Source organism: Ruditapes philippinarum, unplaced genomic scaffold, assembly GCF_026571515.1.
Source record: "Ruditapes philippinarum isolate M1 unplaced genomic scaffold, ASM2657151v2 ctg1115_1_1_1_1, whole genome shotgun sequence".
NCBI lineage: Eukaryota > Metazoa > Mollusca > Bivalvia > Venerida > Veneridae > Ruditapes > Ruditapes philippinarum.
In genome coordinates, this window is record NW_026861434.1 from 296,404 (window position 1) to 311,681 (window position 15,278).

The 15,278-nt window shown below is 32.3% G+C and overlaps 1 protein-coding gene across 1 annotated transcript in view; it reads left to right on the top strand.

Annotated features, from left to right (window-relative positions):
* Window positions 1-2,508: 2,508 nt before the first annotated feature.
* Window positions 2,509-15,278, top strand: part of LOC132715608 (uncharacterized) — a 34,481-nt gene continuing 21,711 nt past the window's right edge. Inside the window, exons 1-11 of the mRNA XM_060698641.1 lie at window positions 2,509-3,045; window positions 5,255-5,278; window positions 5,967-6,161; window positions 7,606-7,827; window positions 8,290-8,490; window positions 11,719-11,836; window positions 12,259-12,431; window positions 12,921-13,148; window positions 13,958-14,071; window positions 14,494-14,667; window positions 15,008-15,244. Of these exons, the coding sequence (XP_060554624.1) occupies window positions 2,970-3,045; window positions 5,255-5,278; window positions 5,967-6,161; window positions 7,606-7,827; window positions 8,290-8,490; window positions 11,719-11,836; window positions 12,259-12,431; window positions 12,921-13,148; window positions 13,958-14,071; window positions 14,494-14,667; window positions 15,008-15,244 (1,762 nt within the window). The 5' untranslated portion in view covers window positions 2,509-2,969. The remainder of the gene's footprint in view (window positions 3,046-5,254; window positions 5,279-5,966; window positions 6,162-7,605; window positions 7,828-8,289; window positions 8,491-11,718; window positions 11,837-12,258; window positions 12,432-12,920; window positions 13,149-13,957; window positions 14,072-14,493; window positions 14,668-15,007; window positions 15,245-15,278) is intronic.

Consider the following 15,278-nt stretch of genomic DNA (forward strand, 5'->3'; position numbering starts at 1 on the left):
CATTGAAAACGGTAAACTGACGGCAGTAAAGTACGTCAATGAAATCTTAGATGTCCATGTACACACGTATGCTAGCGCAGTCGGTCCTGATTTCATTCGTATGGATGACAACGCCCGTGCACACAGAGCCCACATCACAAACCGATATCTTGAAGAGGCAATTATAGTCCGCATGGATTGGCCAGCGAGGTCCCCGGATTTAAATCCAATAGAGCACGCTTGGGATATGCTGCAGAAAGCCCGTCCAACCAAATACAGTTCAGGAGCTAAGACATGCAATAATAGAGGGATGGGCTCAGATATCTCATTACAAAGTCCGCAGGCTCATCAGACCGTAATACTCGGTATTAATTACCTGACGCCAACCATTTACTCATTTGCAAGATTTTTTTATTCCACTATGTGATCTCCAAAATGTTGATTTTCGTCCAGCACACTCTTTACGCAACAGGCACATGTCAAGGAAGATTTCCATTGTCATTATTTTTATAAAAAATCAATTCCTAACTTATTATATTTAAATCCTTTTAATCAATTTTGACATTTATTACAATTGCACAAAAGTAACGCACTGTAGAAAAAGTGATCCTTAGCAAATTTTGAGTAGTATTTTTCCATAATCAATATTTATGAAAAAGGAATCTATAATGCAGATCAAAGTCCCATGACAAGTATGATAACGGGTGCTCTTTTATGGTGATAACTGTTAAGTTTTTTGCAATGTGACTTATAAATATTTTTGAAAATGTTGGAAGAATAGGAGCGTCCGATAATTTTTTGTGTTTGACTTTATGTAGAGGTATAACACTTTCTAGTTTTAGTTTAACTGGGAATATTCCTCATGAAATAATATTATTTTTATACTCTCATTTTTATATTTATTTACGATTGTTATATAAGTCAATTAAATATAAAACAAGTCAATGAATGCCAAAGATATAGACTGGGCATGGCAACGTTTCAAGTGTGGCGTAAGCTGAACGTTAAGCTGGATACCCGATTCTTGCTCACGACACATCGTCATCATGTCCAACACGCATAGTTATTTTAGAATCCTTATATAGTAATGACATAATGTCCGGATATTATCATTAGTGTACTTTTATAAAAAAAAGAATTCTTATCTTAACAATGGCGTACAAATATGACAATTGCATTTTAGCTGAAGGCGCCACGCGTTGTCATTATGTACAACAAATTAAAACTTGTATACATATATATAGGTGCTTTAAAAAACCACCTAAAATAAGAGCATTGTTTACCGGACACGGACATCATTGCAATTTTATTAAATTGTCAGTGTGACATAGAGACCTTGGTCTTGCGCACGACACAACGGACAGAAGATAGCGCGGATAAATGGACGAAAGGCGATTAAAAAAATTTCAATGATGAATGAATGAATATGTTGCGACAATCCATATCAACAGTTTTATAAGAACTGTTATGTAAATTTCAGACTTCCTTGGACACTTCTTTTACACAGAAAACTTTCCTCCATAACTATCTGTTCTGTGAACTGTGAAGCCACATTGCTTCGCTATCGATTATTGACATTAAAAGAAATTTATTGAAAATCCATTTGTTATAATTTGTTGTTTTAAGAAAATTCTTTCATCCAACTATTACAATATCCTCTTATTATAAAAACAATACATCACACACTTTGATCAGTTGTTTTTTTTCTCACTCTAAAACGTTTGAGTATTGGCTCTGAGAGACAAAAAGAGAAAAGCAAAAAAAGAACAATATACATAAGTCCTTAATTTAAAATGGTATGTTTGTCAAGAAAAAAACATTGGGTATATTACGTTCAGAGATAACCGACTAAATTGAAATACAAGGAATTTCACATGGCACTTATTTTTATATAATTGAGATGGAATACAAAATCATTTTAGATCTATCCAATAATTTCTGAAAGTATTTTATGATATCTGTAACAGTGCTGGTATTGTAGTAAAACTGTAAAGCACCTTGTTCGTCGCCCGTATAATTTATTTAAAGCTTGTGATAATATTTAGTGTGTAATGTTTATCTTTTCTCAACATGGTTAGTCAATAGTATATTTAGAACATTCATTGGGCACCAGTAAATGACAACACTTGCTGAATACTTAACAAAGGCCAGATTGTTTTCTTATTTCCCTTCAGCATTTTCGATTGGTTTACCTCCTTCTGCATGGACTTTGTGTTAAGTTACTAAACACTTTGCATCACTTTGTTTGAAACAGAATTATGTGACCGGCCAAGATTTATAGAAAAATGATACCAATAGCATACTTTTTCCAATGAATTTTAATCTTAGTATTTATTATGCGTAATATTGTTTGAATAACTTATATAAATATTTTCTTTGTTAATGAAACTACAAATATTTCCATCATCTGGTTCCAATAATTTAATGATTAGGCGCAACAAACATATTTATTTGTGTCGTCAGAAAATCTTTATTGGAAAAATGATTTGATGGCAAGTGGTTAACAATATAGTCTTGTACGTAACCCCCGGTGGCACCGCATCTGTCGCAGTGATATAAACAAACGATGTTAATCGCATACTAATTCTTACACAAACGGTTCACGTCATTGTGGATTACCTGAGGAAATCAAAGACACACACTGCACTCGCTGTCGTAACAAAATACCATTTTCCGGTCAAATTTTATTTAACTAGGAGTTATAGCGGAAACAAATTTGATAGTTACAAATCTGTATTATTGAGATGTAGAATTTTTCTGCCGCTCTTTTACTGTAAAATCCATATTTATTAGACTGAAGTGCGTTGAGGTAAATCAACTTTAACCGTCGCCTGGCAGGTGACAGATTCCCGATTTTTCTTTTTACAGAGACTTTAAAGTGTGAAAAAAATTGTCGAGTTTTTTGTTTCATTGAAACTTTCCTTACATAGAACTGATTTCGTAATTTATAACGGACGAAACAAAATGTAGACACTGATAAACCACGGTAAATGTCGGATGAGATGACTGACGAAATAAAAATGATGCAGAAAGAAATTGTAAGGACTATTGTACTTCTGTATGCAGGTAACTTATTATTTCTTACTTAGGTAAAATATTATTTCACATCTACATGTAGGGAAAATAATCTAAATAAATCATTTTTTTTTCATTTTAATTATTGTTTCACTTTGATATAAAGAGAAGTTAGTGTTTCACTTTATGTTGCAAGTAAATCATTATACTATCTGCTGGTAAATTGCAATTTCTTTTCTTTCTTTTTTTTTTGTTTGAAAATGAGAACTTCTTTAATTTTTATTTTCATAAATGAAAATAAGGACTTTTTTGTAATTAAATCTTGGCTAAACTATGAATTTTTTTTTATTCGTGAACATTTCGACTCATTTATTTATTATCTTGAGTAGAGTATTATTTTTTCGTTTTGATGGTTAGGACTTTCTTTGGAAACTATTGTGTATAAACTATTGTGTATAAACTATTGTGTATAAACTATTGTGTATTATCTTTTCTTTTTAAAAATTGCGATTTTTCTTATTTTTTATATATAGTAAACTATAATTCCTCTACTTTATGTAGGTTTGTTATTATTTCTCATCTCAGTGCAGGATAACTATTTTTATATGTTCCCTATGCAAGAAGATGTGTATTTTTCTGTATCATCATTTCAAGTAAACTAATTGCTTCACTATGCTGGTTTGCATTACATAATAATTTCAAATAAATTTCTATTTATTGATCTTCACTACGCATTTTTTCTTAACTTTAGTAAACTTTTATTTCTCTTCTTTTTGCATGTAAATTATTATTTCTCTTTTCTGTGACTGGATTGTTATTTTTATTAACAAGATAATAAAGTATTTTTATATCATATTTTGAAAAATAATTTATATTGGACCTCACATGATATTGTTAAAAAAAACGAGTCTACCAACGAGTTCAAGAAATTTAGTAGTGAAGCTGTTTGGAATAAAAAAATGTTCTTTTCTTTCACTGACTCGCTCATAGTTTAACTCAATCATTTAGCGCGTCTTTACATTAAGTTTGTATAACGGAAATGACATCACGTCAAAATAATAAATGCACGTGCATATATTTCGAAGGTTCAACATATTCCTTATACTAAGTAAAATATGAGAATAAAGATCGCCAAGGAAAGGCAGACTGGGTCGGCTGAATTTCTTTTACCATGAACCTTTTACTCGATACCAATTTCCGTCATTCCATTTGCTAATTGTTAGCGTTAGTGAAAAATTTTTTTGTCTGTATAAACTGTCCTATCATGTAAATGTAAGTAAATGGAATCAGCATCATCATCATCATCATCATCATCATCATCATTATTATTATTATTATTATTATTATTATTATTATTATTATTATTATTATTATTACATTGTATTATGCAAAGTGAATGTGTAATGGCATTTGATAACGGCGATTTTCCCGATTTAGCTCTCTGTTTAACCCTTTTTATAGCCCTGTGAAATGGCAACTTCTTATATCAATATTTTGTTTGTTAGAATAATGAATAATAAAGCTCTATATAGGAAACATATAACATGAAACATATACAGTACTATATCTTTTATGGTTCCAGTATTTTTGATAGATTTACATATTTGTAGTTTTCACTACACGTCACATTTTTAAGCGATATGATTTTATGTCACACTGATAAAATCTATAGTATTTATCTAATCATTTTACAAAAGAAAAATGAATTATTCATGAAACTTTAATGCCACCTGCGTTTGTATTCGTCCATTCATATAGTACATGGAAAATGTACAATAGAAATTAGCATGCTTTCCAAACACTGTGATAAATTGAAGCAAATAAGCATACGTCTTAAATTGATCAATATGAAAATAAGGTATGGGGTCCTGATGAAAATTTCTTACTCAATAAATTAAGCTTGTTTATATGACACCAGGAAACATCAACATTTGATTATGATTAACGAAGGATACTGTAAAGTGACTTGATGCAAGTGTAAAAAAGAACATTCATTTTAATTGTCTTGTTTTACCTTTGAATACATTGCAGTTGTATGATTGTTTAAATTACACTTTTTTACAACCAAAAATGAATATGAAATTGAAAAGCAAGTATTCGTTGAAATTTGTCAATTGTCATTTATATTCAAAAACGTATGGCAGGCATGACCGGTATAATATGTAAATTAACGTGTATATATTTACAATTCATATAATTTAATTTAATGTATATTATGTATATTATTGTTTTAGATTTGAATTTTGCTTTTTATTTTTAGTTGGCATTTTGGCGAATGCTGAAGGTAAGTCAAGAATGCCCTTTTTTAAATGGCCTTTGTTTTTTTTATTATACAGTCACATTGTCTTTCCATAATTGTGTTTTGGTAGGGATGTTGTAACGTATTATTCAATTCCAGTAAAAGAAACATCTATATTTGGCATCTAATGTTTTATCCATAATTGCGTTTATTACAGAAGATTCTGTTAAAATTGATGGCACAGACACCAGAATTAATACAGGCAACTAATATGAGCCGCGCCACGACAAAACAACATAGTCTATCAGTTTCTTTACTTGTTATAGGATCTGTAAGCGAACAGCATGGATCCTGATCAGACTGCGCGGAAGCGCAGGCTGGTCTGGATCCATGCTGGTCGCAAACGCACTATGTTGGTTTTGTCGTGACGCGTTTCATATGTTTCATAATCTTGTATTTATTTGTACTAAATACAAGAATAAAAAACCATGAAAAAAAAAGAAAAAAGAAATAGATAAAAATAAACAAAATCATTGCTTTGTAAGCTACATTTGTAAAATTATTTATTTGTAATTGAAAATACTCATATTGAAAATGTGATTAGTCTTCGTTTACTCTTCATTTTAATCTTGCTTTTATGATGCTTCTTTGGTATACCTTTAATATAGTGAAATCTATCTAGCCAATGAAATATACAATTTATAGATTTTGCTTTTGTTATATCATTTATAAGAAAACAAATGCCCTGATCTGGTAGCGGTATCGAACATGAAACTGTCGGAGACTGTTGGCTGGGTAGGAGACAACCCTGTGACCATCTCATGTGCAACAGGTTATGTATTGGACACAGCAACACTGCAGAAGAATATCACATGTGTGGCCGGGGGTAGTGTAGCAATCTGGAATGATACACTTGGTGTATGTCAAAGTGAGTATCACAGTCATTATTTAAAGACAAAATCATTTACTTTGGTAGTTAAAATACCTTAACTTTAAATAAATTATCAATACATTATTATCTAGTAATGATTATTTATTAGATGTTCTTAATGAGGAAAATGTTATAAAGAAAAAATATGGTTCATACCAAAGAAACAGGGTTTTTTGTTTTTGTTTTTATTTGGACGTTTAAATACTCTATCGATCAGTACATTTTATTATTTATATGATGACCATAGTAATTATGTTCTCAATTGTCAAATAAAGCAATAAAATCATGTGAGTATTCAACATTAAAGTACGATGGACATATTACAAAAGAACACTTTTTATTATTCCCTAGACGAACAAGGATATTTACCGCCCGAGCAAACTTAACTACCATACTGGGATGTTTCTGGACATTGTACATCAATGTTGTAAAGAAAATCAATTTATATCATTTAATTGTTTTTGTCACATAAGAGAATTATTCCTAGATAGTTATGTATTGATATTCTAGAATGCATTAAATAAACTAGTCCTCGAGATACCTCTTATAGATTTTAGAGTAATTGAAACAATTAGCGAAACTATGGGAAATGGTTATAATAGCAGTGCTTCCAAGTATTGGACATTTAAGCAAGAATAAGTAAAAAAGAGAAAAATACAACAAAAACATTGAATATATGTTAATTCACTTTTAGTTTTTTACCCGTTCAATTATTTATACAAACGCTATGACATATTTACAAATATTTCTTTCTAATAATATAGTTTATAAGTCTAACACTGGTTTCAAACAGATTTACAGATCTCCAGAAATCGGTATAAAATTGCTATAAAAGGAACAAAACATATACATGTAATAATCAAATCATTGTGACTTGTAACTATATCAACTGTCATCAATTGTTTTATATGTTATCAAATTAAAAAATATTCTATACAATAATTAATGTTGGCTTCTGTGGCAGGTGAATATATCATTGTCATAAGAATTACATGACCCTTACCGTGGCAGGTCCGCCAAAGACTTTAAATTATTTCATTTCGGTTGGTGGTACTTCACAGGCGCAAAAGCGTCACGTGAGATCTGCCACCATTGATTGGATTTTAGAATATTTAGAAGATGTTCACTATGATCTAAAATATCCCGGTGATTATTTAGAAAGGGCCCGCCGGATAGAGGTCCAATGATGTCTCGCATACGTTTTATTTAAGTATAAAAGACGTAGAAAGAATATTCGTGGAAATTTATATAATATGTATTATCACTTATAGCGTTTTGTCTTATTAATTCGTCTTTAAATTTACGTTATACGTATACTTAAGTTTCTTAATGTAAGAAACAGCTCGTACACATGCTACCTATAGAGCACATTAAAAGAACTCCGGTTAAATAACATTTTAGATTATGACTGATGTTAATGCAGTATTTCACAATATTTCAGAAAAAGCTTGTACAGACATCGACGCCGTTATTGGCTCCACCATGACAGTTGTTGATGGCGTCAGTAATGAATATTTATATGGCAATAATGTGACATTAGAATGTGTAGAAGGGTATGCATTCAGTGTCAACAATGATGTAGTCACCACACAGAAAATAATCTACTGCGATGAAAATGTTAGTTCAGAAAATGGAAGCTGGACAGACATTGGAACCTGTGAATGTATGTATCATTTAATGTTTCATTTCTGAAAACCACATACCCAATGGTGTTAAGAGAGCGTATTATCGCAGTTTAAAAAGTTTCTTTGTTTTCTGATTTTTTTTTTTTTTGGGGGGGGGGGGGTTGGTTTAAGTATTGTTTTTTATTGATTTTTTTTTACTCTTGCTTCGAATCACTTGCACCGATACTTTATACTTTATTATGCAAGGGAGCTATCCAGCTAGCTTGTAGAAGGTACGTGGTTGTACTCGAGTCTGAAATAGTAATGTTTCGTAAATGATGGTTCGCGTGTCACCTGACGTATTCCTCCACACGACTCCTGCATTGTCGATGCCACTTAAGCTTAGCCAAAACATAACACGTCTACAGCCTTTGAAAAATCCCTGACTCAGAAAAATCTTCTATGGCATTTCTGGAATGTCAGCTAAATTGTTTGACTTAAACTATTTATAAATATTACAGTGATATCGTGTGAAACTCCCCCTTCTCTTGACAACTCGGTGAAGGTATATAACAGTACAACATTCAACTCTACAACTGTGTACCAATGTGTATCAGGTCATGGATTCTCAGACACCCGGTTCCATTTTACAGCCTATTGTAATAGTACCGCACAATGGAGTACGCCTCTCAAACCAAATCTTGAAAACTTTCGTTGTTCAAGTAAGTTACTTTTTATATTCTTTACCAAATAAACAGATTGACAAAAATTGTCAGCTCAAACGAGTAATCATTTTATATATCTTGAAAACGAGTAATCATTTTATATATCTTGAGAATAATTGTGAACAGAGTTTCAACTACAAGGGTAGAAGTAATTGGTTAATGCATAATACTAGTACTTTATTTGTAATTTATCAAACAAACTAGCGTCGTTGATGACGCTTTTCGTTTTTCTTTTTCATTCAGCTGAAGTGTTCAAATACTGAAATCAATCAGACCTGTAGAATAAATCGTTTGTGATATTTTTAAAACAACAAACACTCCCCTCTTCACATCATGTTGTGTTAGTAATGAATTATCTCTGCGTGTTCATTATTGTTTTAACTAAATGGCTGCAACGTGCATTTTAAATTTATCAGGTATTGACTAACTGATGTGCAAACAAATGTCACTACTTCTTTCAGATATTTTATTAAATGATCTTTGCAAACAGGCGCTGTCTGAAGATTTTATCTATTTTCAATATTTGCTTGTAAATGGGGGATATTGTTCAATCTGTTCTTTATACCGTGCCACTTATTTCATCTATAATGTGCTTAACTTGATTAAGGTAAAGAGAAATCTAATTGAATCTTTCAATTTAAGAATATTTACATAAATGTGCGAAAGAGTGTTTCGCATTATTGATTTAGTAAATAAATAATCGGCATTTTGCTATAATTTGTACAATAAAGAGAATAAAAATATTTACTAAACCACGATAAACGTAGTGCATTTTATTAATTTTAGAGGAATGATATTTTTAGCTCGACTATTCGATAAGAAAAAGTAGAGCTATTGTAGTCACCTGAGCGTCAACGTAACCACTTATGTTTAAGTTTTTGTAATACCTCAAATATTTTCAAAGTCCATTGACATATGGCTTTGAAACTTTGCACACTTGTTCACCATCATGACCCCAATCTGTAGACAGGAGGAGGTAACTCTATCAAGCATTTTGACAGAATTATGCCCATTTTCGACTCAGAATTTACATTAAAGTTTTTGTTATACCTCAAATATTTTCAAAGTCCATTGACATATGGCTTTGAAACTTTGCACACTTGTTCACCATCATGATCCCAACCTGTAAACAGGAGGAGGTAACTCTATCAAGCATTTTGACAGAATTATGCCCCTTTTTCGGCTTAGAATTTACGTTACAGTTTTTGAAATACCTCAAATATTTTCATAGTCCATTGACATATGGCCTTAAAACTTTGCATGTACTCGTTGACCATCATGACCCCAACCTGAAAACAGGAGGAGGTAACTCTATCAAGCATTTTAAAATATTCAAATATTTTCAAAGTTCATTGACATAAGGCTTTGAAACATGTTGAAATTTATACTCTTCTTTGAGAGCATAATAGGACTCTCTGCAATGCCTATAACTGTAATATGGATTTAAAGAAAAAATTTGCCTTTTTCTTAACTGAGAAAATTTTACCTTTAAATATAGGCTTTTTTACTATCAAGCACTAAGAATAGTCGAGCGTTGCTGTCCTACCGACAGCTCTTGTTATATTTAAGACTATCAATCATTTGAAACATTGATTTAAGTTAATTAAGTATTTACAAATATATGATTGATAAAACAAACGTTTGTAAACATAACAATATAACTCGGCACTATGTATTGATAAAACAATTTATGTGCAAACAAAAGAAATGACAGCATCATAGGGTTTGCCGTTAACCCTGTCTGAACCTCTGTCAGTAAGCGGAATAACGAGTAAGCACGCGCGCTGACCTACGTCAGTCAGTCGAATAACGAGTAAGCACGTGCGTAAACCTACGTCAGTCAGTCGAATAACGAGTAAGCACGCGCGTTAACCTACGTCAGTCAGTCGAATAACGAGTAAGCACGCGCATGAACCTACGTCAGGAAGCAGAATTAAGAGTAAACACGCGCATAAACTAACGCCAGACAGTCGAATAAGGAGTAAGCACGCGTATAAACTTTCGTCAGTCAGTCGGATTACCAGTTAGCTGGGCATGAAACTACACAAGTTTGCCCAGGAACGAGTAAGGACGTGTATGAAATAACATTAGTCAGCCGAGGAACTAGAAAGCACGCGCCTGATGTTTGTAGTTAACACACATTCTAGTCTATCAGATTTCTTTGTAAATCAAAATTTCGATAACTACGTGCATGCGGGATACAAAATGTCTATGTTACTTCGATAAGTCACCAGCTGTATTCCCCTAAGCATAAAGTGTTAAAAAAAAACCTGTGCAATAGACAAAGAAAAGACGAATACAGACAGAGATAGCATTGCACTGCAGGGTCCAATGTAAACCTGGAAGTTGAGTGTCTTGAGACTATTATCAATAACGCTTAAAAATAAAACAACGCTGTTACGGCAATACCGAGTTGACCACATTCAGACTGTCTCTACCGTTGAGGATTCACGCACCTTATTGTCCTTCATCGTCGTCCCAAACGCTTTTGTGAGCCTATCCCTGTCTGAAGAAACATAAAACCAACGGTGGGTTATTTTCAGGATAAGTTGTTTGGAGTATTGAAAGCGGAATATAGATGTAAATGCAATCTTAAATGTGCAGCCTGTCATTTCGCTCCGAAGAAAAAAAGGATTGGTATAGATGTAGCGTACATGAATTTGATTATTCGGCCTTAGTGCAAACGACTTTTTTTAAGATCTGCTTTAGATTCACGTGACTAGTGCATTGATACCAATGAACACTCCATCACAAACAATAACGATATCATGTTTCGTCGAAAAGTATGCATTATTTTGCCGGTCTCGAAATTCGAATACAAATACGACATTGATGTTAAGCTAGGTTAAGGTTATAACGAGTGTCCGTGTGTAAATGGTACAAGTTCTCGGCAAATCCACAACATTTTCTTATGCTACTTTACTGTAATATATAACGTGACATTATTCTTTAACAAGTTTTTCTTTAAACAATGTCATGGACTATTAAAGAGTTTTATAAGGTCATTTCGGTAAAACTCATTAGTTGAATATCAGTGTAAATAAATTGGTATTGCACTCGACGCTTACAAATATCCGATTTAACAAAATATAGTGTTGCAATGCCACTTAATTGAAATGTTTATTCTAAGTGTCTGTTAATTTCACGAGTTCTTTATTTGCTTTAAGAATAGATTTTCGATAGTCATGATCAAGTAGCTGATTTGTTTATCAATGTTTCTTTAAGAATTACGGAAGTACCTTGGCTGTTATCAGAATAGAGGTATGGTTGTGTTGTCGGAGACGGAAGCTATAAATAGTGGCGTAATGTTCTGTGTAGACTACTGTAAGAGCGATAATAAAAGGTTAATTTTAGAGATGCTTTATATAAACTGTTGTTCAAAGTTAAAGTCCGTAGTAAATCAACTTTTCAATAATAATAAACAACTTGTGAAATATATTTCTAATGGCAAAGTGAACAAGATGCTTGAATTAAATACTTAGATAAATTTTGTTGATATTGAACGAGCGACTTTGATCTCGATAAAAAAATAGTTATGTAAAATGCAAAATAGCTATTATTTGTTTTGTGCTTTTAGAAATAATTTATGAAATGAATATAAAATATATTCTTTGTCAAAGATAGTCCTCTATCGTGCATTTGATGTATTTGACTTTAAAAAGAAAACCTAAATTAATCAATAAAATGGTAAGTCGCAGAATATAAGATAGTCAGCCTCTATGTATAAAGTTTGTTGGGGTTTGTATAAAAACGCTATGTTGATAGGTTTGCTGCTGTTTATAACTCGACTTGCTCATGTGGAAACGAGCTTATCGAGAGCAATTCATCACAAACTGTAGAGTGTGATAATATATGTCCCGGATATGACGTCACAGTGCCATCACAAGAGGCTTTCTGTGGAGGTTCTTCTGGGGAGATAGCCGTGTATGCTACACTGGGTAAGAAAGTTTTTTTTTTCATATTGTCAATGACTTATGGAAATCGATTGAGGTAGTACTAAAATAATAGAATATTTACTTCAAGAAGGTAGTATACAAGAAAGTAGCATACAAAAGAAAGTGTCAAAGAAAGATAAAATACAAAATATTTTATAACGTTTTCCAAAACAATATTTATTTATCACAATAATAACATTATAATATATAATATAATAAATAAAACTTCAAAACAAAATAATAACAACAATAATAATGATAAAATTAATAACAAACGGTAAAGGTATATACTAAAGGTAAAGCAAGTAATAATAGTAGTAGAACATCACATTTTATATAATGGACATTTTAATAGATACTCCTATAATAATAGATATATCATGTCACAATAAAGCCGTCTCTGTGCAGACCAAAGCAAAGCAAACCTGCATCAGTACAATATGACATTTTATTGATGGTGTTTTACAAGATATATTCCATTTTCTCTAACAGATGGATGTTACAGTTCAGTAAATCTTGCAAATGGACCAGAAATTGTCACAGAAGACGTAGAGCTGACTTGCAGAGAACGTTGTCGAGGGAAAGGTTTCTCCCATGCTGTAATCCAGGGGGACAGCGAATGTTTCTGCCTTAATACAACAAACATATCAGGTCTTGAAACTGACAACAATAAATGTCTAAATAGAACCTTCTACAGCACTACCCAGATATATGATCTAGGTGAGACGTGATTTCTTGTACTTTGTGTTTTGTATTATGTTTAAAGGCAAGTATACAAGAAAGTGCCCAATTGAGCTCTGTATCTCTACAAAAATAGCATCAATAGAATGAAAAATGGCAATGTTAATGGTATTCATGGTTTATTGTCTTTGCGTTCGTTTCTTGTATTTTAATAAAGGCTTGGAAAGAAAACATGATATTACGGCTCATTGAGTTCTTCTTCTTTAGTGACATTCCTTTCTGTACTAGCTTTATATAAAGAATGAAATGGCACGAACATGTCATATAGAAGGTCCCATGATCACCGCTGTATGAATATACCGGAATCTTCAGATGTTTCTCTATTCCATATTTCAACATTTTCTTGTTTGAATGCTGACTTCTGCTTAAGCAAGTATTAGGGGGCGTGAACGATAGCTTACAATTTGCAGTACCTTCCATGAACAGGCTTAATCAAACCAAGCCTGCAACATATTCAATATTTTGCCGTTTTGGACGTTCTTTAGGGTTTCCGTCTTTACATGAGCCAAGTCAGCAACCATCATAACTTGGACATGCTGACCTCATACTGTAAATTTGTTAAATGATGCTTAGTTCCAGGTATTCATAATAATAAATTTGAAGGGCATACTATGTTCCTTTGTTATAATATTTTGCTCCAATATTCATTTATTCAAGTTTAAATAAAGAGAGAGAGAGGAATGTATCGTGGAAATCTAGTTATCATTTATATCATTAAGTTAGTGGACTGGAGGAAATATGTCTTGTATTTTAAGAAAAGATATATTATTCTTAATGAACATATTCAGCGAGAAAAGCACCATACCTGAAAACGTGTCAAGAAATGTACACTGAAGGAATACGGATGAATGGGCAATACTACCTGGAAGAAACGGACCAAATAGAAACTTGCATATTCAAAGGTAAAAATGATATTTGTTTTCCTTTATATAACAACAATTCTATATAGATTTGAGTGAATGTACAAATGATTAAGGAATAATAGATTAAAAGATATCATATAATTTATAACGTTTGTGTTTTAATAAGATTTATTTTGAGATATATTGTTGGCTTTTCCTATAACATTCATGGGCAACATTTCTATTACTTGCTTAAAAATCTTTCACATAACTGGCCGCAACCTATTTTGTGAAACAGAGGACTTTGAACAAGCCACTTAAAACATATTAAAACAGACAAAATGGAGTGATAACGTTCAAAACAACAAATTGTTATATAACTTGAAGTTCGTGTAGTGTTACGTTAGCGTCAGGGGATAAGATTATCATACAATTTCTGTTTGATGCATTCTCGACTCATATTTACATTTTTTGCAATCTAGATGGAACAGTTTGTGATGATGAATGGATTGGTTTTGATGGTTACTGTTATCATTTTAACAACAATATTAGTATGAATTTTGACGGTGCCCGAGCTTATTGTGTTTCTCTTGACGCTGATTTGGTTTCAATCACATCTTCCGCGGAGTTTGACTTTCTCAAAGAGACAAGAGATAGTAAGTATCTTATTCTTTTCGAATTATAGTAAACAGAATCCTTGAAAGGTGAATCTTTTATTAGCATCATTGTTTTATTTTTAATATGCCGCATTGCATTCTACATTCAATTGCATGCATACTGTTCGTGTTCTACTCGTTATTAGAGCCAGTATTTCAGGTAAATATTGTTGATACATGTATGTGGATTCTGTATAATTATAGAACGACGTTTTTGGTCCAAACATAAATATGTATTAAATAGTGATATAAATAATAATGTAGATCACTGACAAGACGTTCTTGCACACAACAGTAGGAACTAGCGAAATACTAAACTAATGAGAATTGTATTGTATAGCTTTCAGTGATTTGTGGGCAGATGAGTCGGACCCTGCATGGTGGTTAGGATTTGTAGATGTTCATAACACATCACTATATATGTGGGTGGACGGGAGCTTAGGAACGTTCTCTAATTTCAAATATGAACCGAGTGACATAGACAAGTATTTAGCAGGAGATGATAAAGATAAAGGATATCAATGGACGGAGATGGATGACGTCGACCATCATAACGTGATGTGTAAGAAACCAAGTGGTAGGTCTATGAAGCTTCGTCATTATTTGATAAC